General features: G+C 30.6%; 1 protein-coding gene across 7 annotated transcripts in view; it reads left to right on the top strand.

Annotated features, from left to right (window-relative positions):
- LOC127731602 (E3 ubiquitin-protein ligase TRIM71-like) overlaps positions 1 to 25670 on the top strand; it is a 402197-nt gene that overhangs the window by 237095 nt on the left and 139432 nt on the right. The window contains exons 1-5 of one of the 7 annotated variants that reach the window (XM_052240376.1): positions 2372 to 3204; positions 3657 to 3713; positions 6178 to 6243; positions 10281 to 10301; positions 13537 to 13890. In XM_052240376.1, coding sequence (XP_052096336.1) covers positions 2438 to 3204; positions 3657 to 3713; positions 6178 to 6243; positions 10281 to 10301; positions 13537 to 13546 — 921 coding nt within the window. In that variant the 5' untranslated portion in view covers positions 2372 to 2437 and the 3' untranslated portion in view covers positions 13547 to 13890. Of the gene's footprint in view, positions 1 to 2367; positions 3205 to 3656; positions 3714 to 6177; positions 6244 to 10280; positions 10302 to 13536; positions 13950 to 25670 lie in introns of those variants that run through there. The other 6 variants (XM_052240380.1, XM_052240373.1, XM_052240378.1 and 3 more) reach the window with 6 other exon arrangements.

Genomic DNA, 25670 nt, shown 5'->3' with positions numbered 1-25670 from the left:
CCTACATAAATGTGTACGATCCTTTACGATAGATAATTCAGCTGATCTGTAATATTCCATCTTCATGCCTTATCTATCATGTACTGTGTTACGACGCTAGATAAAATCTGACGAGGAAAGGTAACTCCCGGCCACCGAAAGCTTAACTTTATATCGAGCCTAAGTGGTCGAGTGGCCTAGTGCGCCGGCCAGTGCAAGGCGATTTGGTGCCACGATATCTCAGCAGCATGAATTCGAATCCCAGCCAGTGAAGAACAAAAAATTTGCTTCCACATATTTACAGATTTAACATTGTTTGGCTGTTATTTAGACGAATATATATATATATATAGATTCTACCACTGCATCGAGTGTGATACGATATTTATCCACTCGAGACAATTAAATGTTCAAATTTAAAACGCAAGGCTCGCCGTTAAAATTTAACTGTCGAGAGTGGATAAATATCGTATTACACGAGATTTGGTGGTGGAATCTGTTTCTCTAATGATTTTCAAACAATATGCAGGCAAACTTATTCTGCAAAAAGATGTGTTCTTTCTATGTGACGTCATCAGGCATGGTCGCCTTTTTTCATGCCATCACAATAGGAAATTCAGAGGAAAGCAATAGAATTCAACGTCATAATCGGATTTTAACCAATGAAGAACTGAGATCAAACGAACCACACGTTGATTAAATTTTTTTATTCAATGAATGCAGAAAGTGATAAATTGACGAAGAATTAGAGAAATATAATTATAGACCTGGAAGTAGATATACAGCCTTAAAGACTTTTATTTGTTCTGTTGAAATATACAATTATAGAATTGAAAGGAGGTGACCAGGTTCAAACAATTAAGATAAACCATATTTCTCTAAAAGAGGGACGAAAGATACCAGAGGGACAGTCAGTTAAATGTTGACTTAAGAAATCAGAACATAATGTATTACAGTATTGCTGGTCCAACTGACTATTGTTTGAGATACTGTTTGTTCTTAACGCCAACATATCACTTCTGGCTTAACCACGGCTGTCGGGTTTTGATGATGGGGAAAACCGCAGCATTCAGAACCCAGTCAATTAAGACAGGCGTCAGACTCGTCTTACCGAAGCTGGTTTTGAGCTTACATCAACAATGTTGATAGGCTAGTGATAACTGTAGATGAACTATCTCAATTAGCCTTCCAACTGTTGACCTTTAAAGCAATCATTAGAATAATAATTTGTTTCTTTTAGTCTATAAACAAAACATCAATGTTATGAGTCTACATTTAATATTATAATAATGCCTTCTTTACAACTTCCACCGGAAGTAAATAACTTCAAACTGAGATTGCAATTATAGTAGTATTTCACCTCGGGTTTCTCGTATGGTTCGTTTTGCTAAATCTTTATTGTTCTATATAATATGATGTTAGTGATGTTTGTTTATTTGTTCGTTTTCATTGTTTACCATGCAGTGTTGTCATTGTTTATTGAACTACTGTTAAATGATTATACTTGGTAACGTTTCCTTATTTTTAAAGCATTGATCTTACATGTAGCTTGGATTCAAAGGTGCTTACCGTGTAGCCAGAACTGCTTACCCTCCTGAAACATCTAAAGTGTCACTCTCGACAAGTTATAAACAAGCTAGCCAATTAATTCGTTTCATATATTAACTCATTCATAAATGAGAATTATGGTATACATTTACTCATAAACGTGTATTTCATATCATGTGTATAGGTACGTTTCAAAGTTTGATGACAATTTATGGTGGCAACTTCAAAATAGTTATTTGGATATTTCGAATCCGTTAAAATAACTTCAGACTATGCTCTTTGTTATTTGTAAGAAATGTTTGTGACCCTCATATGTATCGTGTTTTTCTCTCACTTTTATATTTGGCAACGGCTAATATAACAATAATATCAACCGTAAATCCATTTCCATTAAAACAATTTTTTGAGCAGATATGATTTAATTAGACTAGAGTTTATTACAGATATAAACAAATAAAAATGAAAAACACCTGGACTGGGGAATAAAAAAAAACTTGTGTAAAGTATGGTGTTGGACTTAAATCTTTTTAGAATCTCGTACACATTTTACTTACAATATACTATTTCCCATAGTGTGATATTTAAACATACTCCTTTTATTATTATGATAATGTTATACTTCTTTTTGTTTATCTAAATTATAAATACCAAGTCAATAATCCAGGTCAATAACCAATATCATCAGTAAAACCGTACACTAGCCAATAATACAGCAGTCAATAAAATGAAGTCTTATATGTAAAATATTCATAATATATTCAAATTAGAATTTAAGTTTTATGTTTCACAGTTCTACCTTTAAATACACGACATACGTATATAACCATTATTTGATTTAAATGTAGAACGTTGTTGTCATTGATTTTTTACCTTACCTGTGTATTATTCATTGAGGACGATACGCGACAAAATGGCACAGGCAGCCTCTAAAACATGTGAAATTTGTGTCAGTGCCTATGGATCCCAATACTGCTTAGAGTGTGAACAATACTTCTGTGAAAATTGTAAAACCTTTCATAAAAGACAGAAAGTAACAAAGAATCACCAGTTTCAGTCTTCCTCGGACGTTATACCGGAAGGTAAATCGAAATGTAAGGAACACAACGAAGACATCAGTTTTGTATGCAAAACATGTAATTTAGTAGTGTGCAGTAGTTGTGTGACTGGCAGTCACACAGGGCATGCCTTTTCAAAGCTTATGGACAACATAACACAGATGAAGGAGAAGAATACAAAAGACCTGCGTAGTAAGGTACATGAGGCAACTCAAAACATTAAAACGATAGAGGAAGGTTTAAAGGCATTTGATGTGAAGGTTGAAGGAGTAGTCAAAGCTATTACAGAAGAAGGTACAAAGATAAAGGCTATGGTTGATACATGTGTCGCACAGATGATTGCATCGGTCAAGGATCAATCCAGGAAGGAAAAGGACAAATTGACAAAAATCATAGCAGATACTAAAATAGATTTGAAGGCGGGAGGCGACTTAGAAAAGAAGAAATGTGAACTCGACAAGACACGAAACGATGGCAAATTGTTACAGTCGTTACAGAAGCTTACAGATGACATTACAAAGCTGACGATAGAGCCTATACCCGAATTTCCGAACATACAGTATACTGCTAAGCCTGTAACAGATAACGACATCAAACAACTGTTTGGCATCTTCAAAATAAGGTAAATCCACTGAAATACCTGAGAAGAGTATTGTTTTGTAGACTACATTCTGTAGTCGTAATACATACTTTAATATATCTATATTATTTGAAAGTGACATGTATTTTTGCATAATCAAAATTCTGTTTTTGAATATCAATGTATTTCTGAATTGAATCCCATGAAAGACGCAGGGGAGACAATGCATTCAATAAAACGAGGTGGTCATTAATAATGTATTGTTTATAATGGAATAACAATGGACTCTAGTAAATAGACATGTGGTCTATGACAATGCACATTTTTAATTGTATTCACAATGCACTCGGCTCTACGTAAACTTATGAAGTTATTCAGGAATACTTGTTTTCAAACTGGCACAGAATATCTGTTTCCCTCATTTTTAAAATGTTTTGTTTTGATATTATGCATTTAAGGAGTCATATGTAAATACTTCATTTTTATTTTGACAGAGGAGTACGTACACAACATATCGGAAACAGAGAGAAAGAATTACCTAAACCAAAAAGGTAGGGCAATATGTTTGTATATTTTACAGTGTTAATTTTACGCTTAAAACAATGTAAACTTTTCGTCAAATCTTTAAGTGAATCACACATTATCTTCGTGTATACCTGAATGTCTTTTAAGGAAATGAAGCCCTCTTTCCATGGTTCTGGATAAATTTGTTTCCTATATTGTGTAAACCAGTGCACCGTTTTACTGTTGACACATTTACTAGTTACATGTATGCACTTATCTTCATTACATTGTTCCTAAGTAGCAGTTTTTTTAAAGCCGTATTTGCTTAATTTTCTTGATATATATTTCACCAACTCACATTTTTTTTTTTAATATTTTGTTTTGCTTCGATTTACATCTTCTACAAAGTCATTTGTAATGCGTTGCATACGTTAGCAAGCACTAACTCGAGTAGGATTGCGTTTAAGTAATTAATACTGATAATGATGTGCAAACGTACAGCGTAATTTATTTTCGTAAATATACTGCTCGTTAAAATGTTTCTGCTTGTCTAGTTAAAGATTTAGAACCTATTGATACTTTAAATTTACGATATAACCATGATATTGAATGTAAAAGGCATTCATCATAGTTATCCGCACTAGTAAGGCAAAATATGCATAGTATAAGCTAAGGACACCATACTGTTTTCAAACGACATTATCAAGTCTTCTTTTAATTGTGTATATGTAGTTTTATGTTAACTTGTGTTTGTCCTTTCGTCAATTTTCAGTATTTGCCATAGTGTTTCCCATATGTCTTCGACGTATGAGTTTGAATGTCCTCTTTGATATTTTCCACCTCTTTTTAAAATATTCTCGATTCACAAGAATATTTAAGATCGACTGTTTGCTTAAGGGTACAACGACTTCAGCAGTAACATTCACAATCGACTGTTGATAAAGCGGTCAACGACTTCAGCAGCCGCATTCAAAATCGACTGTTGATGAAGGGGTGAATGACTTTAGCAGTCACATTCACCATCGACTGTTAGAAAGGGTTCAACGACTTTAGCATTCATATTCACAATCGACTGTTGATAAAGTGGTCAACGACTTCAGTAGTCACATTCACAATCGACTGTTGATAAAGGGGTCAACGACTTCAGCAGTCACATTCACAATCGACTGTTGATAAAGGGTTCAACGACTTTAGCAGTCACATTCACAATCGACTGTTCATAAAGGGGTCAACGAATTCAGAAGTCACATTCACAATCGACTGTTGATGAAGGGGTCAACGACTTCAGCAGTCACATTCACAATCGACTGTTGATAAAGGGTTCAACGACTTTAGCAGTCACATTCACAATCGACTGTTCATAAAGGGGTCAACGAATTCAGAAGTCACATTCACAATCGACTGTTGATGAAGGGGTCAACGACTTTAGCAGTCACATTCACAATCGACTGTTGATAAAGGGTTCAACGACTTTAGCAGTCACATTCACAATCGACTGTTAATAATGGGTTCAACGACTTTAGCAGTAACATTCACGAATATCGAAGGAAGTTAGTAAAATTGTTTCGTTTGTATATTATCATTGAATGAACTTAACAGAACACTGCCAGTTATTTTTATAATGTTTGGAATAATCGTATATAACACAATTCTATAATAATATTCTTGTAATGGTTAGAAAATACATCAAATAGCACCATCACTAACGTAATCCCAATTTCATATTGTATTTTTAGAAATTTACCTGTGACGTCGCTTTTTGTGGCGTTGATACATTCGTGTGATTCAGAGTTCATTATTCTATTGTGCTGTATTTGTGATCTGTCGTAAATTAATTTTAGGTGTTCGTTGTTATTCTGTGGTTTACATGTTGGGATGGGCTATGGTATAGTTTGTTTATGTATTTCTCTGTCCTGAATTTCTTGCATTTATTGATACTTTATTCCTGTCACGTAATTTTGTCATTTTAGCGGTATTTTTAACATTGCTATATAAGCGGGAGGTTTGGCTAGCCATAAAACCAGGTTCAACCCACCATTTTTTCTTAAAATGGCTTGTACCATTTCAGGAATATGGCAATTGTTATCACATGGTCCGTTGTTATGTATGCTGGCGTTTGTTTTTGTAACAGTTCAGTGTTTCTGTTGTTCCGTTTTGTTTCCTCTTATGGTTGATGTGTTTTCCTCAGTTTTGGTTTGTGACCCGGATTTGTTTCAGTTAAATTGATTTATGACTATTGAACAGCGATATACTACTATTGCCTTTATATATAGCTTCTTCAATTAAACTGTACTGCAAATTGTTAAATCTAAAGACCTCATCAGTTCATGCGGTTTTTTGCTGTAAGAAAGACGGGGGAAAGGAGGGAAAAGTATATGCAAAGCAGAAATAGTTCTATAAGGATTTTACGATATAGATAAGAATGTCATTAATTCATTGCTACCTTGTGTTTATATCGTCACATTAAAAAGAGTTTAATTTTATTTTAATTAATTGTGTTGTTTATTACAGTGATTACGAAAAGGATACGAAACGAAAAGAGGAAGGAAAATACCTGTACAGATGTATCGGGTGTGGGTAAGTTCCTTAATATTGTTTTTATGGACATGACGTAATATGTATATTTATATTATATTAGGAACATACTCTACAAACCAGAAAAAATCTGAAATTGCCTATATCTTTACTCGACTGTACTGATTTTTACTCGACCAGTCTGACTTGGTGTGAAACTTACTTGATATTACTCGAGCGAAATCTGAACCATACTTAACAGTCTGAACTTATACTCTACCAGTACTGAACCATTTTATATGTGTCTGAACTATTCTCGATCAAGTCTGAACCAGGCTCGACCTGGTCTGAACCATACTCGACCTAGTCTGAACCCTACTCGACCAAGTCTTAACCAACCTATTTCTGTGTCTATCTATTGTATTTCATCAATTTAGGAACTTTTTTAACAACAGCTATTCCCCTTGGTTAGAAATTTAAACAACAATTTGAAATCCACAATGTATTTAATTTAGCATTGAAACTAAAATTTCACAATAAACATAATATAATCATCAACACCATATTCATCAACACTTATACATATATATATATTTGTGGTCTAGAGCGCTGGACACAGCGCAGGCGGTGTTGTCACGATATCCCAATTGCATGATTTTGAATCCCGGCGAGGGAAGAACAAAAATTTGCTTCCGGAAATTTGCAGATTTAACATTGTTGTGCTGATATTTAGAGCAATTATGAATATAATATGTGTTTACAGCCGTGCATCACCTTCACTGGTGATCCTGTAGATGGATCTGTCGTAGAGTTGTCACTTGTTTAGCTGTACTTATCAAATAATTATTTCTGTGACTACATCTTACGATCCTTTACGACAGATAATTTAGCTAATCTGCAATCAATTCCATCTGCACGCCTAATATATCATGTACTGTGTTACAACTCTAGCTTCTACTGACGAGGAAAGGTTACACTAGGCCACCGAACGCTGAATGTTTAGTTCAGTCTAGGTGGTCTACAGCGCTGGACACAGTGCAGGTGGTGTTGTCACGATATCCCAATAACATGAGTTCGAATCCCGGCGAGGGAAGAACAAAAAATTGCTTCCGGAAATTTGCAGATTTAACATTATTGTGCTGGTATTTAGAGTAAATATGTATATATATATATATATATATATATACAATGAATATAACCTTTGAAATAAAAATAAAACAAGATGACCAAAGAAAGTTATTTCTGGTAGGATTAAAAAAATATCATGTTTTATATACCTACAAAGGTATACTTTTTGTTGAAGACCGTACTGTGACCTATAATGGTTTACTTTTATAAATTTTGACTTGGATGGAGAGTTGTCTCATTGGCACTCATACCACATCTTCTTATATCTATATAAAGAGTTATTTTCTTCAGAACTATAGGTCATTCTTTTGAAGAATCAACCTGGACGATACCAAGTTTCAATGAAATTTGCTTCAAGGCATAACATATATAAGGTCATTATTTTTTTCTGGTTAAAAAGCAAACTTTAATTTACTTGAACATTAAAATCGTTTGATAGCTATCGTGTGGTGTTGCCAATTGAGGGTTTACTTTTTAATACCATATTTCGTAGGTTTAAGGCAGAAACAATCCTTTATTCCGTTTATTAGACTGACATACCTAAAATCGTCGTTGACGCACATTTTAACTTCCAAAACAAATAATGTGAAGTTTTGTTTATTTATCTATACAATAAAGGGGCATTATGTGAGATGAATTTAATATTGCAAACATTTCCATAACACTTTAAATCAAGCCATATTTAACACATTATGTGTAGGATTTTAAAAATCTTATATTTTCACATTGTATTGGAAATCATACTTTGACCTATGGATATACGTTTTTCGTGTTACATGTACATGTATCACGATTTCGTGCTCTCTTCATGCCAGTTGTTTTCTACATTTGTATATGCCTTTTACTCCATCTAATCAAATGATCCAACATTCGTATTTTCTGTAGAATAACAGCCATGTACTTTAAAATGGGGAGGGGATATAATATGTATTCCTAGTTTTATATAAAAACAAGTTGTATTGCCAAACAAAAGAGAGAAAACAATTACTCTGAATTGTTCGTTTACAAAATTGTTGAAAAAATCTGCTTTTCCGCGATAAAAATGTCATGAAAATAGACAAAGAAAAGCATCTTTCTTTTATAAATAAAGTTGATACAATAATTTACTTACGAAGTGACCTTTGTATTTTTCATACACCGTAACAATTCAGTTGTGTCTTGCTTCATGCCGTTACAGTTATATTTCTATTCAAACTGGACAATGATTTCTAACGTTTATATATCTAGTTTAATTAGTGAGTTTCATTACACATTATAAATGAGCCGTAGGGTATATTAAAACTTGACCACATCAGAAAAGAATATCCCACTTTTGTGTTGTCGGTAAAATAGGATGTAAATAATGCAAAACTTTGCAGAAAATAATATTTATAGACGGTATATAAGTCAGATAATGCATATTATAAGGTTTTTCTTGTCGTATAACACACCTCGGGGTGTCAAGATTGCCCAAAGAAAGACCTACGGTCGGTCTTTCATTTGACTAATCCTGACACCCCTCGGTGTGTTATACTTCAAGAAAAACCTTAAAATATGCATGATCTATAACATAAATTAAGTTTTCGGTTAAATAAATTTGTATATACATAATGTCATGTTCACATTGCACAATGCACATCAAAAATACTAGAACTTTCAACCATTATTCAAATACATATCTTAAATTGTATTCAAAATTATTTGAATGTTTCAGATATATTTTATGATTACTAGAAAATTTTCAACACTAACTTAAGCCTGGTATAAATTTATGGTGTCAGTCGAGTTTAGTTAATAACGCAGTGGACTTTTTTTTTATTGTATATAATGTAACTTAATAAATTAAAAAAATGACACCCATGTTTTGTAAAATGAAGAATTTAATATTATAGAAGTTCCAAAGCAATCCCTGATAGCCTTTTAAAAAATGAATTGTGTTCCAAAATTGCAGTAACAATTTAGGTTGATTAATTAAGTTTTGTCAAAATTAAAGACATGGCATAAAAGAAGATCTTTAATAAGGTTAAATTAACTCAGTACATGTGTATTTTACAGGTAAAAAGAAAACCCTATTTTCTTAAACTCTTGTGAATTATCCAGTGAATTCAAAAGCCCTTGTGATTTAAGTTTTACAGGATGTTGTTTAATTTTCAATGGATGTTATTTAAAATGTATTCCTCTCTCACAACGTGTGATCTTTTTAATGAGCGTGCCCCAAGCAAGAGGTATTACTTTATAGTTTATACCTTTTTAGAAGAACATTTTTAATCAATTTATATATATATATATATATCCCAATATTCGCGTGTGCCATCAGTGATATGAATGGACGTATATTAGTTACTTGGATACCGAACTTTCCAAAATAACTAAGGTTATAAAAATAATATACTCATATATTGGTAAAACATTGCAGTTTTGTTTTGTTGATAATTCCAGAACAACATTGAACAACTTAACCACAATCCTCAATAATGAACGGTAAATCGTACATACATTAATCATATTTTAACAGTGAACTGTATGTTCTACGATACGACATTTGCCCTTTTTCGATGGTTATGTTTCAGATTATTTAAAACAATAAACCGCCTCATAATTGATAACAAAATGTTCAATAGAAGCATAATGCATAGCTCTCAATGCAGCGTATACTTATCAATTTAGACATTTTACGTTTGTATTAAATTTTAGATACTCATATTTGCTGAGTCAATCATCAACTAAGAGACATTCATTGTCGTAATACACGTCTGATGCAGAAAATGTAATGCCGTTAATGTTATCATACTAATGTTATCTTTGTCCATAACGATTTTGGAGTGGTTAACTCACAATACAATTCAACAATAGGTGGTAAAATGACGTAAATCAACCACATTTTATTTGAACCCATTTGTTTTGCTTTGGAAATGCTATCTGAGTAAACGACAACACATCTATCAGTATATTTGTTTGGGAATCTGATACCATTGATCTGTTTCGTCTTTCAGAAAGGAAGAGAGATCTGATTAGTAAGTATTATCTACGTTTTTTGTAAGTGACAAATAGTCAAAACAGTCATTTACTACAGACATGATTTTGAAATATATCTAAACACTAGGCTCGTTCGGATAATAGACAACCCGTAACTATAGGCTAAATATTTAACAATGACCATTAAATACATACATCTTTGATACAAAACCTTTATGATAAAGGTATATATTACCATGATTCAGATTTGTTTATGTGCTCCGGTCATTCAATTCAATGTTGAGGTGTTTGACTAGATTTTTTTAGATTCCATTTCCTCCATTATCTTATTTCAACCAGGCATTTAATAACTAAATCATGACTTTCATGATAGAGGGTTACTGATAACACAGAAGACATTGATCCAAATACTAATGTTAGTGGCATCCCTAACAGATGTTAAATGGCTTTTCGGACGCGATCATAGTGGCATCCCTGAAATCGCTTTGTGGACCCGATCATAGCTTGGTTGACATATTTGAAATATTTGTATTTCATATAACTATGAATATGCTTCGCTTGTCATAACAACAATCTTTCCTATTTTACCTCAAAAGACTTGCATCCCTGAAATGGCTTTGCGGACCCGATCATAGTTTGGTTGACATATTTGACATATTTGTGTTCCATATAACTATGAATATGTTTCGCTTGTCATAACAACAATCTTTCCTATTTTACCACAAAAGACTTACAATGGAAATTTTCATGACCAACACGACGGATGCTAGGTCTTCTTTGTATAGTTTTGTTATTGTTGTTTGTCCTTTTATCGTTTATTTTGTTGACATGATGTTGTTTGTTTTCGTTGGATTTTCCAGTGCCCCCTTGTATCGTGTCTAAAATGTATTTTAAAACAATGAAGAATTGACATCTAGTATACTGGTAATGAACAAGAAAATTTGGATCCCATCTGAATAAGTCGATATGAACCGCATGTAACACGTATTCCAATTTAACTGTCAGACCGATGTTGTTTTTCATTATGTCGTCAACCTGTCTGCAATACATTAAGAAATACTTTATATGAAATTTTAAACAAAACGCATTGTTGCCTTGTTTGGAACATTATCAATATTCAGAATTGTCATGTGTCGTCTTAACATTTGCAATACTACATACATATATATCAAATGTTTCCTCTTAACCAGTATAAATATTTGAATTCTACAAAATAGGAACAATCCAGGGAAATAATTACACTAGTGAAGTCCAAATACGTTAAATGAAAATGATAAAAAACACCTTGCAAAGTTCTTTGATTCCACAATCGGAAATATCGACAATGTTTTGTAATTCAATAACCCACATTTCCGCGAGTGCTTACACCTCATATACCGAAAGTAGAAGATCTGCTTTATATCTTGTTAATTTTTTTTCAAAATTGACACAATCTAGAATCTATGACAAACGATTTCAACTTTCAATTTCTCAGCACTAACATACTGATTCGACATTACAGAAGTTCACAGTTACAATCACGGATTGGTTGATCTGTTCGGTGGTTCTCAACTAACTAACGACATATTTGGGTTGTCTTAGAGCTTTGTATATAAGAACAGTCATCTGATCTATAAATTTACCGATTGTGTCGTATTCCCGATAGTGACGTTTTGACTAAGTATGGACTGGTGAGTGATGCATGCATATCAGGTATCATTTGTCCCATTGACGCACGCCGACTAGCTCCTGTTGGAGATCATGCATATCAGGTATCATTTGTCCCATTGACGCACGCCGACTAGCTCCTGTTGGAGATCATGCATATCAGGTATCATTTGTCCCATTGGCGCACGCCGACTAGCTCCTGTTGGAGATCATGCATATCAGGTATCATTTGTCCCATTGACGCACGCCGACTAGCTCCTGTTAGAGATCATGCGAATCCCCGAGTTTTGTTTTTTTTTTTTGCTTGGTTTCCCTCTTCTTATTGAATTAATGAAATTTGAGCATCAGTTAAATATGTTTCAATCTAGATATTGTTCTCTCTGAGTGATTTTGAAAGAGGAAGTTACTAAAATGAAATTTACTCTGTTTTATCAATATTCAATTTGCTAGATCTAAGTATCAAGCAAAGTCTAACAACTATTAAACAAATGTAATTATCTAGTTATTGAAGTACTCCATTGTGTAAGCTTCAACAAACATATCAAATCAAATGTAACGACGACTTTAAATGGCTTAATTTCCCTAAAGTCAGTTTACAACTATAAAAATCGAGCATACCTTGTAGTGTTCCTTTACACATACTATCCTTTCTGAGGTCTGTGTTTATATGATTAATTTAACTGGACAGACATCTGCACTTCTTTTTAAATGTACAGCCGAAATCATTCAATCAATTCACTACAATATGTTTACTATATTTTATAAATTGTATACATTGATGTTTTTGAGATTATGATGTTTTGTATCGTGAGTAGCTTAACATATTTTTCCAGATATTAAACTCGTAAGCAGGTGTTATTTATTTATTGGGCTTCATAAATCATATGTAAACAAATGTGATATTAATTGTTAGATGTCTTTAGGTGTAATACCACCATTGACTTTCCCTATTAGTCTTTGTTAAGTATGCACTTTTCAAAAAATTGTGCAGAATTTATTGTTGTTTTCAAATAAAGAAATATTGGGCATGAGTAAAGTTTTATCTTGTCCAGTACTACATAACATTTCATTGCATATAAGATAATAACCATCACTGTAAGTTAACCAATCAAATGTCAACCCTTTTCTTTCCTGTTTACAAGCTTAAGTAACCATGTTACTTAAAGTTTCCAAAATATTTAATAAAACACTAAATAAAAAAAGATGGTGCTTTAAAACACCCAAGATATATGTTGATGACTCGGAATTTGTTTACTGCAATGAAATGTAAGATTAATTTCCTACAACTGTCAAAGTCAAGGGAATATTTTTTTCGACCCTTTTTCGTATGCACGGGATGTGACGTACTATGATTTGGTGGTATTGCACCTTAATTCCCCCCAAAGTTTGATTATAGAATAATGAAAATAAACAATATGTTATTGTCTTCCTTAACAATAATCTGAATATACTTATTTCTCTTTATTAGCAATCACGTATACGAAAATGCAGTTTCAACTTTAGAGCCATAAACACTTTAAAACAATATATTGATCATATTTTTTTTAAAATTGATGAAGTGGTGTTTTTTTTATATATATATATATATATATTTATTAAAACTTGTATTTTTATTTTTTTTTTCAGTGCAATGTAAGTGTCTTGTACCAAACAGATAAGTATACAGTAAATTGTGTATGTAATGTTTTTATTCAAATTAGGAAAATATAAAATTTTCAGTAGATAAAGACGCAATTCCATAGAAGTAAAAATACAACCTATTCGTATATGAGAATCATAGAGATATTGTCATTTTTAATATAAAACATACGCCATAAGTAACAATCCTTTCGATTCAGTTAATGTAAAATGTCAGCAGAACGAATGTCTCATATCATATGCGTAAAAAAAACACCTTTAAAAGGAGAAGGTAATATTGAGATCGTATTGTTATTAAAACTTTTTTTTTTCATACTTTTAAGATTATTTCGAAACGTTTCTATCAAATGTCTAATCAAATACAGGTAAACATTTAGATACATGTATTCACGTAAATAATGAATAGATTTTTGGAACTAGTTTTTAAAATATATCCTAAATTATAACTTGAAAATTTTCTGATCAACCTTTTCTTATGCTAAACACATACAGCTTATGCACTTTTGTCAGATTGAATTAATTGATATCATTGTTTTTAATTTTTATTTCCATAAGATAGAAGATCTGTATTTGAAATAAACACACTTATTCGGAAAGCGTTTTGTGTTCGTGCTGATCAACAAAGCAACCAACAACATTGTATTGGTACGACGTAAACACTACACCAACGTTTTTGAAGAATGAAACTATTGTTTTGGTCTAGATTCAATACCTTAGTGTACATACATATTCAATCCGTAGACAATCATACCGTTACCGCATCTCAACTTTAGCCCTCTTTTGAAAATTTGAATGCCTTACTGTGAGTTCGCCCTCACATATATAAATAACCATTCAAATGATGATAAATAGAAGAGAACATCCTTACTATAGTTATAGTTAATGTAGTTATGTCGTATATGATGCTCATAAATATACAAACAATCCATGTAAACGTATGGTTTTCCTAAATAAAAATAATCTTAAAGGTTATCATTTACTTTTGGAATGAATAACATTAATTTTGTTGCAAACATTTAATACGTAACTAAACATCCTCTTCATTTGATCTCTAGTGGATTGTTGTCTGTTTTGGTAATCATACCACACCTTGTTATTTATATAGGTATTGTTATCCATAACACGTATGGTCCTATATCTTATCGAAATCTATAGTTAAGCACAGTATATGATCATGCTTTTGTTTCATCACTAGTGGATGGTTGTCTCTTTGGTAATCATACCACACCTTGTTATTTATATAGGTATTGTTATCCATAACACGTATGGTCATATATCTTATTGAAATCTATAGTTAAGTACAGTATATGATCATGCTTTTCGCAGACAGTTAATGCCATTTTTACACTTAACAGTCGATTTGTATTTTGTAAACAAAACGCGTGCCTGCTTCACCAAATTATAATACAGGTGTCCTGGTGTTTTTACAATAACCTGTTTTATGCGACTGTGGTGGATATTTCGTTTCTTAAAGTATCACCAGTACAAAAGCCAGCACTTTTGTTTTGAAATGAAATATTATTGATATAGTCATTTTATAAATTAACTGTTTACAAAGTGTATTCTAGCTCTAAAAATTTTACATCAAGGCATAAATGACCTTGACCGTATACAGTTGGGTGCAGACCAAGCATTACATGTAGACGCAAGGAAAAAGTTAACGCGGCGTTTACTCAAAAAATGTAGTAGACATAAAAAGCAAACGGGTGTTTACTTTCGCGTTTACCTCAGCGTTAAAAATGCTTATAACTTTTTTTATTTATAATAGGATTTATCTCAAATTTGAATATAATAAGATTTCATCATTTAATTTTTAAATACAAGAAACAAAAAACGAAAAATATTTGAAAAACTTTCGAAAACGTGACCTGAGAAACGTTAAAAATGACAGGACAAAATGTAAATGCTGATAGCTTTTTTATTTCTCAAATGATTCATCTCAAATTTGAAATATAATAAACCTGATAATTGAGTACTTTTTATACTGTGTACTTGTTTGGCTTTATAACTATTTTGATCTGAGCGTCACTGATGAGTCTTATGTAGACGAAACGCGTCAGTCGTATTAAAATATATAATCCTGGTACCTTTGATAACTATTTATACCTCCGAATGGATAATAGACACAAAAGTGATGAAATTTAAGTTTAAAATTGCAAAACTTGTTGTCACATTAGAACAGCGATAACAATGAAATGTGGCACTAATTAATATTCTTGTACTGGCCTGATAATTGAGTACTTTTTTTGTACCTCAGGATGGATTGTTAGACAAAAAAGTGAAAAAGTTAATTTTATAATTGCAAAATTTTTTGTTGCATAAAAAAAAGTGCTAATACTTTCCATTTTGTTAGAATATTAAACAACAGCATTAACATTCTGTTCTGTTTGTCCCTTATGACGAATAGTTTTGTACAAATTGAGAGCTCTATAAGTCTACATTTACTAATATTTGTGTTGATAACAATAAAAAGTGATAATATTTCCTTTTTTTTTTATTAATATTCTATTACTGGCCTGAGAGTTCAGTACTTCATATACCTCAGAATTGATTGTTAGACATAAAAGTGAAAAAATCCCAGTTTAAAATTGAAAAATTTGTTGTCGCATCAAAAAAAAAAGGTGCCAATATTTTCCATTTTGTTAGAATATTATATACCATTAAAATTCTGTGTCGTTTTGTCCCTAAGAATGAATAGTTTTACACAAATTGAGAGCTCTATGAGTCTATTGTGACTAACATTTATGTCGATAACAATAAAAGGTGACAATATTTCTTTTTGAATTAATATTCTAGTACTGGCCTGATAATTGAGTACTTTTTATACCTCAGGATGGATTGTTAGACATAAAAGTGAAAAAAATTAAGTTTATAATTGCAAAATTTGTTGTCGCATAAAAAAAAGTGCTTATATTTTCCATTTTGTTAGAATATTATACAACGGCATTATAATTCTGTTCTTTTTGTCCCTTAGAATGAATAGTTTTACACAAATTAAGAGCTCTCTATGTATACGGTTACTAATATTTATGTTGATAACAATAAAAAGTGACAATATTTCTTGTTTTTATTAATATTCTAGTACTGGCCTGATAATTGAGTACTTGTTATACCTCAGAATGCATTGTTAGACATAAAAGTGAAGAAATTTAAGTTTATACTTGCATAATTTGTTGTTGCAAAAAAAAAAACCAACGGCAATACATTTCTGTTCTTTTTGTCCCTAAGGATGGATATTTTTACACAATGACATATAGGTTTGCACAAATTGAGAGCTCTATAAGTCTACGGTTACATATATTTATGTCAATAACAATAAAAAGTGACAACATTTCTTATTTTTATTAATATTCTTGTAGTGGTCTCATATTTGAGTAGTTTTTTTTTTTACATCAGAATGGATTGTTAGACATAAAAGTGAAGAAATTGCATCAATATAAGGTGTCAGTATTATAACCTTGGTAAAAATATTATGTTACAGCATTAACATTCTGTTCTTTTGGTACATAATGAGGGGCATTTTTACACACATTGAAAGCTCTTCAAGTCTACTGCCAATTAAATGTATAACGATATAAATAAACAAAAAATCTTTTTATATAATTGTAAAAGGGAAGGAATCATTTCAACGATTTTTGTTTATAAAAACAATTCCTTATGTCTGCAGGGATGAACAGGTTTAATAAAATCGACATGTACATCATATATATAAATGTTGATCAACTAAATCATGCTTAAATTCAGTAAACCATGAACTACGGCGAATATTTTGAAATAAGTGTATTGTCTGAAAACAAAGTTTCATAGATCATTTATGTCGTCTGTTTTATTTCAAGTCTTGAAACATTGCCTAGTTAAATCTACCGTAATGAATATTATTGTTAACACATAAAACTTTCTTTTTTTTTTTAAAGTTTTGCAGAATTTACTTATCCAATAATTTCTGAAAATATTTTTTAACGATATTTTATTTATCTATCATTTACAAAATATGGATATTCCAATAAGCCAGAAAAACGTATATATATAATTTCCACACATAGGTAACGGGAATAGTAAACGCGTGTTTCCTAAGTGCACATACAGGTAAAGATGTTAAATCTGGTAAACGCAAACATTGGAGTCAACAAATCTAATATGTGCACGCAGCGTCAAGGTGCGTTTACTTTATGTTTTGCTTGGTCTGCATCCAACTGTAGGTCTCATTTTTTTGTAATATTTGCTTTAAAATGCCCTTCAATTTTGTATTTGAATGCAACTCCAACGAGGAGCATGATGTAAACAAAGATTGCGTCTGGCGTACCAAGTTATAATCATTGTATCTCCACTGAAGATTTTCATAAGGTTTAGGTTTTTGCTCAAAACCATATGGTGAGCTGTAATGTTTCACATTTTTGTGTTTTTGTCTGTGGAATTATCCCGGATATGAACGTTCATTTGTCATATTTGCGATGAATTTAATAACCTGCTAACAGTTTTGTATCATAAGCTGAGCAGAAATGCATTCCAATGTGTGAATGAAGATGTAATTAAACTTCAAACTTGAATGGTTGAGAACAAACGAGGAAATTTATTTGGTCTCTGTTTGAAAATGTTACTAATCAGAAAAAATGATTTCTGTTATTTGATGAAAACATCTAAATATTGTCTACTACAGGCATGGGGCGAATTACATTGAAATGTAATGCATTATAATACAATTATTTTGACAAAACCCTGCATTAAATTACAATTACAATTACATGCGTTTATCAAAGTAATGCATTAAATTACAATTACTTTTGCAAAGTAATGCATTCAATTACACATTACATTTGATAATTTTTTTATCAAGTGAAAACAAAAATCGAACATTTTGAAAAACAACATGAAATCACAAAAGATTCTAGCATATGCAGTAACTGTATATTGAATTTAAGTATGTAAAAAGTCTTTTCAATACCACTATTGAATTTCAACATCATAAGGGTTTTGAAGGTTTCATGATGAATGATATTTCTGGCTATCCGACTGTTTCACTAAACCTATCATAGTTGATTGCTCACTATCTTTGGTTTTAATGTTACAATGTATACTATCTGTGTTTTCTCTAAAAACAAATTACAGAGATGAATTTTAATACTAACTATAACTTAATGCTAACTTTACTTTTATAGATATATACAATTGTGTTTTTTTTTAAATTTCAATCAATACATTTACTCAGAATTTCTTTCCTAAATTAGTCTAATTATATAATAAACATAGAGCTTAATTTATGAACAAGAGTCAAAATGGTAAAAAGATCATTGTAAAATAAACTAATTAGTGTTTTGTGACAATATTCAATTATCTGTTATTTAATTATAACAAGATATCCATTGATATTTTGACAACAATGGAACACTTTTACAATAAAACTTTTCAAATATCAGGAAAATGTTAGTAATGAAATGAAATTAAAAAAAAAAGAAACTCAGTCTGATATACAGTGTTGTGTTATTCATATAGCATTATTATTTGGTCATTCTAGTATTTATACAACTTTTTTTCAAGTTCTATTTCAGGCAAGGCTTAATCTTCAAATTCCCAAATAAAAGTGATTTATTTAAACTCTGAAAATTAATATTTAAATGTAAATGTAAATTGAAAGTAAATATGCAAATGATAATGTTCTTAGTTAATCAAGAAATCTTATAATCTGTTTCAGTAAATCTGCAACAATCTGTTTAAGATAAATAGTATGTGAAAAAAGTAATGCAATGTAATGCAACGTAATGCATGAAATTACACAACTTATTGCGAAAGTAATGCATTAAATTACAATTACATGTAATGCATACATTGATGCATTACACATTACATGCAATTACTTGCAAAAATGTAATGCATTACCATGCATTACAATTACAAATTTGCATTACCCCATACCATATCGTAACAACCGTCATCGATCGATCAGTCAACTAATTGTAAACCTATCTGAATTAACTTCTTATGTGAAACGAACTTCGCAGTATTTACATGCGATAAACACGGACCTCTTAAAAAACACTATTCCCTGAAAATGTGTATCCAACTTGTCACAATAACATAAGACAAAAATATATAAATGACTTTAAATGCGATATATAACTAATTGCGTCATTATTGATTCTTTTAATTTTTCTGCTAAATAAATTACATTATAGCAGAATAATAGCATGCTCAGAATGTTTCTATACCACTTAAAGAGATAAAATGATATTATTTGAAATTAGTACCCTATTTAGCAGTCATGCATTTTAATGCCACTAGTTTAATTAGTTTTCACAAAATGTAAATGATATAACAGTACAGATACTTAAAGCTTTTTTTGTGTTGATTAAGCGTTTATATTTTTTTCTTTATTTTGATATAAATCTGTCATTGTTTTCAGTTCTTTGTGATAAATATATCAAATATGATAAGTTAGTAACATGTTGTTTGAATTGTTTACAAATAGCCATATTTCTTCTTGTATATGAAAATAAATGAACTTTTATATTTAGTCAGTCATTTCAAATGCCTCTAGATGAGTTGCTTTTTTTCATATACATTGTGATTAGGCTAAGGATATAGATACTTTACACTTATGTTGGTGTTAAATAAGAGTGCAACAATTTCTTTCTAATGAATACATGAACTGCCATTGTTTTTTTAGTACTTTTTGTAAATCAGGTTAGGCGGTTTTTCGTAAAATATGATGAATATCAGAAAAAAGATACACACATTTTATTTGCATAGTTTAAACATGTCAATGTTACTTCTTATATAAAACAACTATGCACTGTTGTTTGCAATCAGATATTCATAATGCTTCTGGATAATTAATTATTTTTATAAGATTTGAATACTATAAGGATACAGTTGCCTAAAATTTAGTTTTTGGGGAATAAGAATGCAATGTTTGTGTTGTTAATCTGGAATTCATGAACAACCATTTGATTTTTGTACTTTTTGTACATCATAATGGTTTGTTTTTCATACAATATAATGAATATATGCAATGCGTTGCAAACATTTTGAACACGCTGTTTAAAAATGTCAATATTTCTTCTTTTATAAAAAAACAATGCACTGTTGTTTGCAATTTGGTATTCTTATGCCTCTAGATGGGTTATTATTTTTTTTTTAATACACTAAGATTGCAGAAGATTAAACTTACGTGTGTATTGAATAAGAACTAAAATATTTCTTTATTTTGATGAAAATCATGAACCACCATTGGTTTTTAGTACTTTTTGAACATCAAGATAGGTTGTGTTTCGTAAATTATGATGATTATAATGGATAAGTTAGTAAAATTGTGTTTGTATTGTTTACAAATACCCATATTTCTTCTTTTTTTCATGAAAATAAATGCACTGTTATTGGCAAATCAACATTTCAACCGCCTTTTGATGAGTAACTTTATGATGAGTGGATACACGAAGAATGAAGATGCATTAACTTGGTTTTTTTTTTTTTTTTTTTTTTTTTTTGTATAAATGGCAAAATTAAGAACATATTTTGTAATTTTAAGAACCAAAATCATAAACCATTATTATTTTTCATAAATTATGATGAATATAACAGATAAGTTAGTAAAATTGTGTTTGCATTGCTTAAACATACCAATATTTCTTCTTTCTTGTCAAAATCAATGCACTTTTATAGACAAATGGTCATTGTATACGCTTTTGATGAGTTAATTTGATAAAATGTGGATAATGGAAGAATAAAGATTCTTTAACTTATGTGTGTCGAATAAGATTGCAATTATTTCTTTATTTCCATTGCATTTTATTACTGTTTGCACATCAACATGGGTTGTTTTTCTGAATATTAGAGAAAAGATGCTCATATTTTTTTCTTTTGATAAAAAAAATCAAGGCACCTGTATTTGTAATCAGTCGTCTCAAAGGCCTCAGGATGAGATAGTTTATAAAATATGAATAATCTAATAGATTTTGGTATTTTCGAACATCAGGATGGATTGTTTTACGTATGATTTGATGAATATAAAAAAAAAGATACTAATAATTTGTTCTCATTGTTTAAAAATCTCAAAATTTCTTCTTATTATAAAAAATAGTGAAATGCCTCTGGATAAATAATTATTTTTATAAAATTTGAATACTATAAGCATGATAAGGATACAGATGCTTACACTTTTGTTTGTATTGAATAAGAATGCAGTTATTGTTTTATTCAAAATTAAAAGGAATTCATGAACAATCATTTGATTTGCGTTTTTTTTAACATCAATATAGGTTGTATTTCATAAAATAAAATAATTCTGTAATGCGTTTGCTAAAATTTTGTTTAAATCATCTAAAAATGTCAATATTTCTTCTTTTTATAAAAACATTATGTACTGTTGTTTGCAATCAGTTATTCATGATGCCTCTGGCTGGATTATTTCTTTGTTTTAATGAAACTAATGAACCTCTATTGTATGTCGTAAATTATGATGAATATAACAAATAAGTTAGTAAAAATTTAAAATAGTGGTTTTCATAAGATATGATCAATAAAAAGCATAATAAAAATACCAAACCAAAAGCATATTCAAAACGGAAAAATCCAAAATCAATCGCTAACAATCAACGGAACAAGTGTAAAACAATTGTTGTATTCCTGACTTGGTACAGGCATCTTCCGAAGAAAATGGTGGGTTAAACCTTGATTTAGAGCTAGTTAAACCTTCCACTTGTATGACTGTTGTTTATCTTATCAGAAAAAAAAAACTAAAAATGTTGTTCGAATTGTTAAAAAATGCAATTAGTTTTTATCAAAAATAGTCCCCTGTTGTTCGAAATCATTTTTTTAAAATGCTTATAGATACGTTATTTTTTATATACTTTGAATAACATAAGGATTAAGATGCTTAAATTTATGTTTGTGTTGAAAAAGAATGCAATTATTTCTTTATCTTAATGTAAATCATGACCCACCATTGGATTTTAGTACAAAAATGTGAGTAGTATATGGATATAGATACCTTAACATTTTTGTGTTAAATTCAAGTACAATTATTTCTTCATTATGTTATATTGTAATGGAAATCATCAACCATATAATTAGTTTTGCACATCGGGTTTGGTTCTTCATAAAAGATGAATATTGTAGGAGAAAACATACTTTATATTTATTGTGCATTTTTTATAGTGTCCCCTTTGCATATTTCTTTAATTCATTAAAATCATGCACCGACATTTGTTTTTTTGATTTTTTTTTGCATTTCGGCAAATTTAATAGATTTTAGCAATCGCAATAAACAACGTTCTTAGCACTCGTCGTGTTTGATGAAAAAATGCCTTTATATCAACTACAATCACATTTTTTTTTTTCATATAAAATTGAAATTTTAGTTCTATCAGCATATTTCACCTCACAATTAACAAACGTAACATTGTAGATGTGATAACTTTGCTGAGTGATTAGTTTTAACTTGTCGGTATCCTTATTTTACCGTCTTAATTTGTAAAATTTCATTATGTGACCTAGTAGAGTTCAAAACGTCAGAAAGGTAAATTGGTTTGATCAGTCAGATATTTTCGCTAGTAGTCTGATGGATTGATGACGGGAGTTTAGCGTGAACTTGAATGATCGATGACTGCTGACTGATCGTTGAAACAGTAACTCCTAAGGGTGTAAGTCCTATAGTTTTGTGTACGTTGTTAAAATTTCATTTCACTTTTTTTTCATATCTAATATGTTCGCAATTGTAAACGTCTCAGCATTAGTAAGTAAGCAAACATTCTACTTATCAATAACTTACAATACCAAAATTGCAGGTATTTGATAAGCTGTATTTTACAAAACTGTTCAGATTATAATTCCTCAATGTTCTTCAACTTCATACTTTATTTAGTCTTTCAACTTTATTTTATTCGAGCGTCAATTTTTTTAAGAAGAAACACACAGCTGGGGATTCACAAGTATGCGCATTGTATCTTTAATACATGTGTTTTGCATGAGGTTCTTTACTTTTGATATTGAATGTCACATTTCTAGCATTTTGCATTTTTATTATGTTTGTTTATAAACTAGAACGTAATCGAATGTTGTTCACCACATTCGTTCTTTATGAAAAGAAGGTTTCCTAATACCGTACCAAACGAGATGATAAAGTGATGGAATAAGATGAGTCAAAATAACCTAAAATATTGGTCAAATAGGTTTCAGTATTACACTTTTAAAAAAATCTAAGTAATTTAAATTCAAACGGAAACAATTGAACAATACAAATGCATATTTGGTTTTTAAAAGATGTTTGACATCAACCTGTTTCTCTCTTCTATATCACGCATGGTTAAAGTGATAAATTCGATCATAAAAACATTCAATGTAATTTTATTCTTTTTAACAAACCGAAATTCAATGAATAATGTAGTTAAATTTGTATAGACCAAATGCTTCCAAATTGATTCATTCTTTACATAGAATTAAACATGCACTGCCAGTAGTTATATATTATACAACAAAACAATATAAAAAAGATACCAGGATAAAAATTATGTATGCCAAATGCATATTTCGTCTACAAAAGAGACGGAAGATACCAGAGAGAAAGTCAAACTCAAAGGTAGAAAATAAACTGACCCATGGCTAAAACCTAAACTGAAAAAGAGACACCAAACAGTATACAAAACACACAAAACCGGATGTGATTGTATGTATTGTTTGTTGATGATTTACCTTCATGGAAAGCGTTCAAACCAGAAATGTTTAAAGCCAAGGATTTGTGATAACCGAAACAGTTGAAGTATGTGACCATAGAGAACTTGTAGTTCAGTAGTTGTCGTTGGTTCATGTTAGTTATATCTGTTTTTCGTAAATTGTTTTGTCATAAATTAGCAGTTAGTTTTTTCAATTGAATTGTTTCATATTGTTCATGTCGGGCTCTTTTATAGCCGACCATACGGTATGGGTTTGTCTCATTGTTGAAGGCTCTACGGTTGCCTATAATTGCTTACATTCACTTCATTTGAACTTTCGTGGATAGCTGTCTCATTGGCAATCATACCACATCTCCTTATTTTTATATAAACAAAACTGGTTAATTCAACCTAAGGTTAACTTTAATTGTATGTGTTGAAACCTAAGTTTTTTAATCATTTCTAAATCTAATAAGCGAAACTTTAACATCATACAAATATCACATTACAATATTTGGCATGATTAATGACAATACTTATTCAATAATCTGAAAGAACAAGCTGTCATCTTAACATGTTCACTTTACTACTTATTCAATTAATTTCATTGTCGTTTCTATAATTCATTGCTAAATGGTATGCTGAATGCTATGAATATTTATTTGAATTTTTCAGCTTGTAAGTGTCAAGTAGCAAACAGATAAGTATAGCGTACACTTATCTATCCAATTCATAATATAACGATATTTATACAATGGTGTTAGTAGAATAGTAAAGTAAACCCGTAAACATACCATGCAAATGATGTGTGATAGACGCGCGTTCCGTCTACAAAAGAGGCGGAAATACCAAACAGACAGTCCAACTAATTAGTTGAACATCAACTGACAACGCCTTGGTATAATCTCAACAGACAAAACGACAAACAACAGTATACAAAAAACAAAAAACCGGGATTGATTTTACGTTCTGTTTTCTAAATTTACCTTAACGGGACACACTCAAGGCAGAAATGTTTAAATCAAAGGACGTATAAGTATATGACCATAGAGAACATACACGAAAATAATTATATCAACTTAACGTCAACATTACTTGAGGGTGTTAAAACCTAAGTTTCGTTATCATTTCTAAATTTATAAAGCGACACTTTAAAATCATACAAATACCACATTTCAATGTTTGGCATGACTAATGACTTTACTATTGAATAATCTGACAGACCAAGCTGTCATCTCGAAATGTTCTACTATCATTTTAGTACAAATTCAATTGATTCCATTTTCGTTGTAATAATTCATTGCTAAATGGTATGCTGTATTCTATGAATATTTATTTGAATTTTTCAGCCGGTAAGTGTCAAATAGCAAACAGATAAGTATAGCGTACAATTATATTTGCAATTTATAATATACCAATATTTATATAATGGTGAACGTAGTGTAGTAAAGTAAAACAATACACATACCATTTTAAGAG

This window comes from Mytilus californianus, unplaced genomic scaffold, assembly GCF_021869535.1.
Source record: "Mytilus californianus isolate M0D057914Y unplaced genomic scaffold, xbMytCali1.0.p SCAF_20, whole genome shotgun sequence".
In the NCBI taxonomy this organism is placed as follows: domain Eukaryota; kingdom Metazoa; phylum Mollusca; class Bivalvia; order Mytilida; family Mytilidae; genus Mytilus; species Mytilus californianus.
The sequence above is the reverse complement of the archived record's forward strand: the minus strand, read 5'-3'. Positions and strand labels throughout refer to the sequence as shown.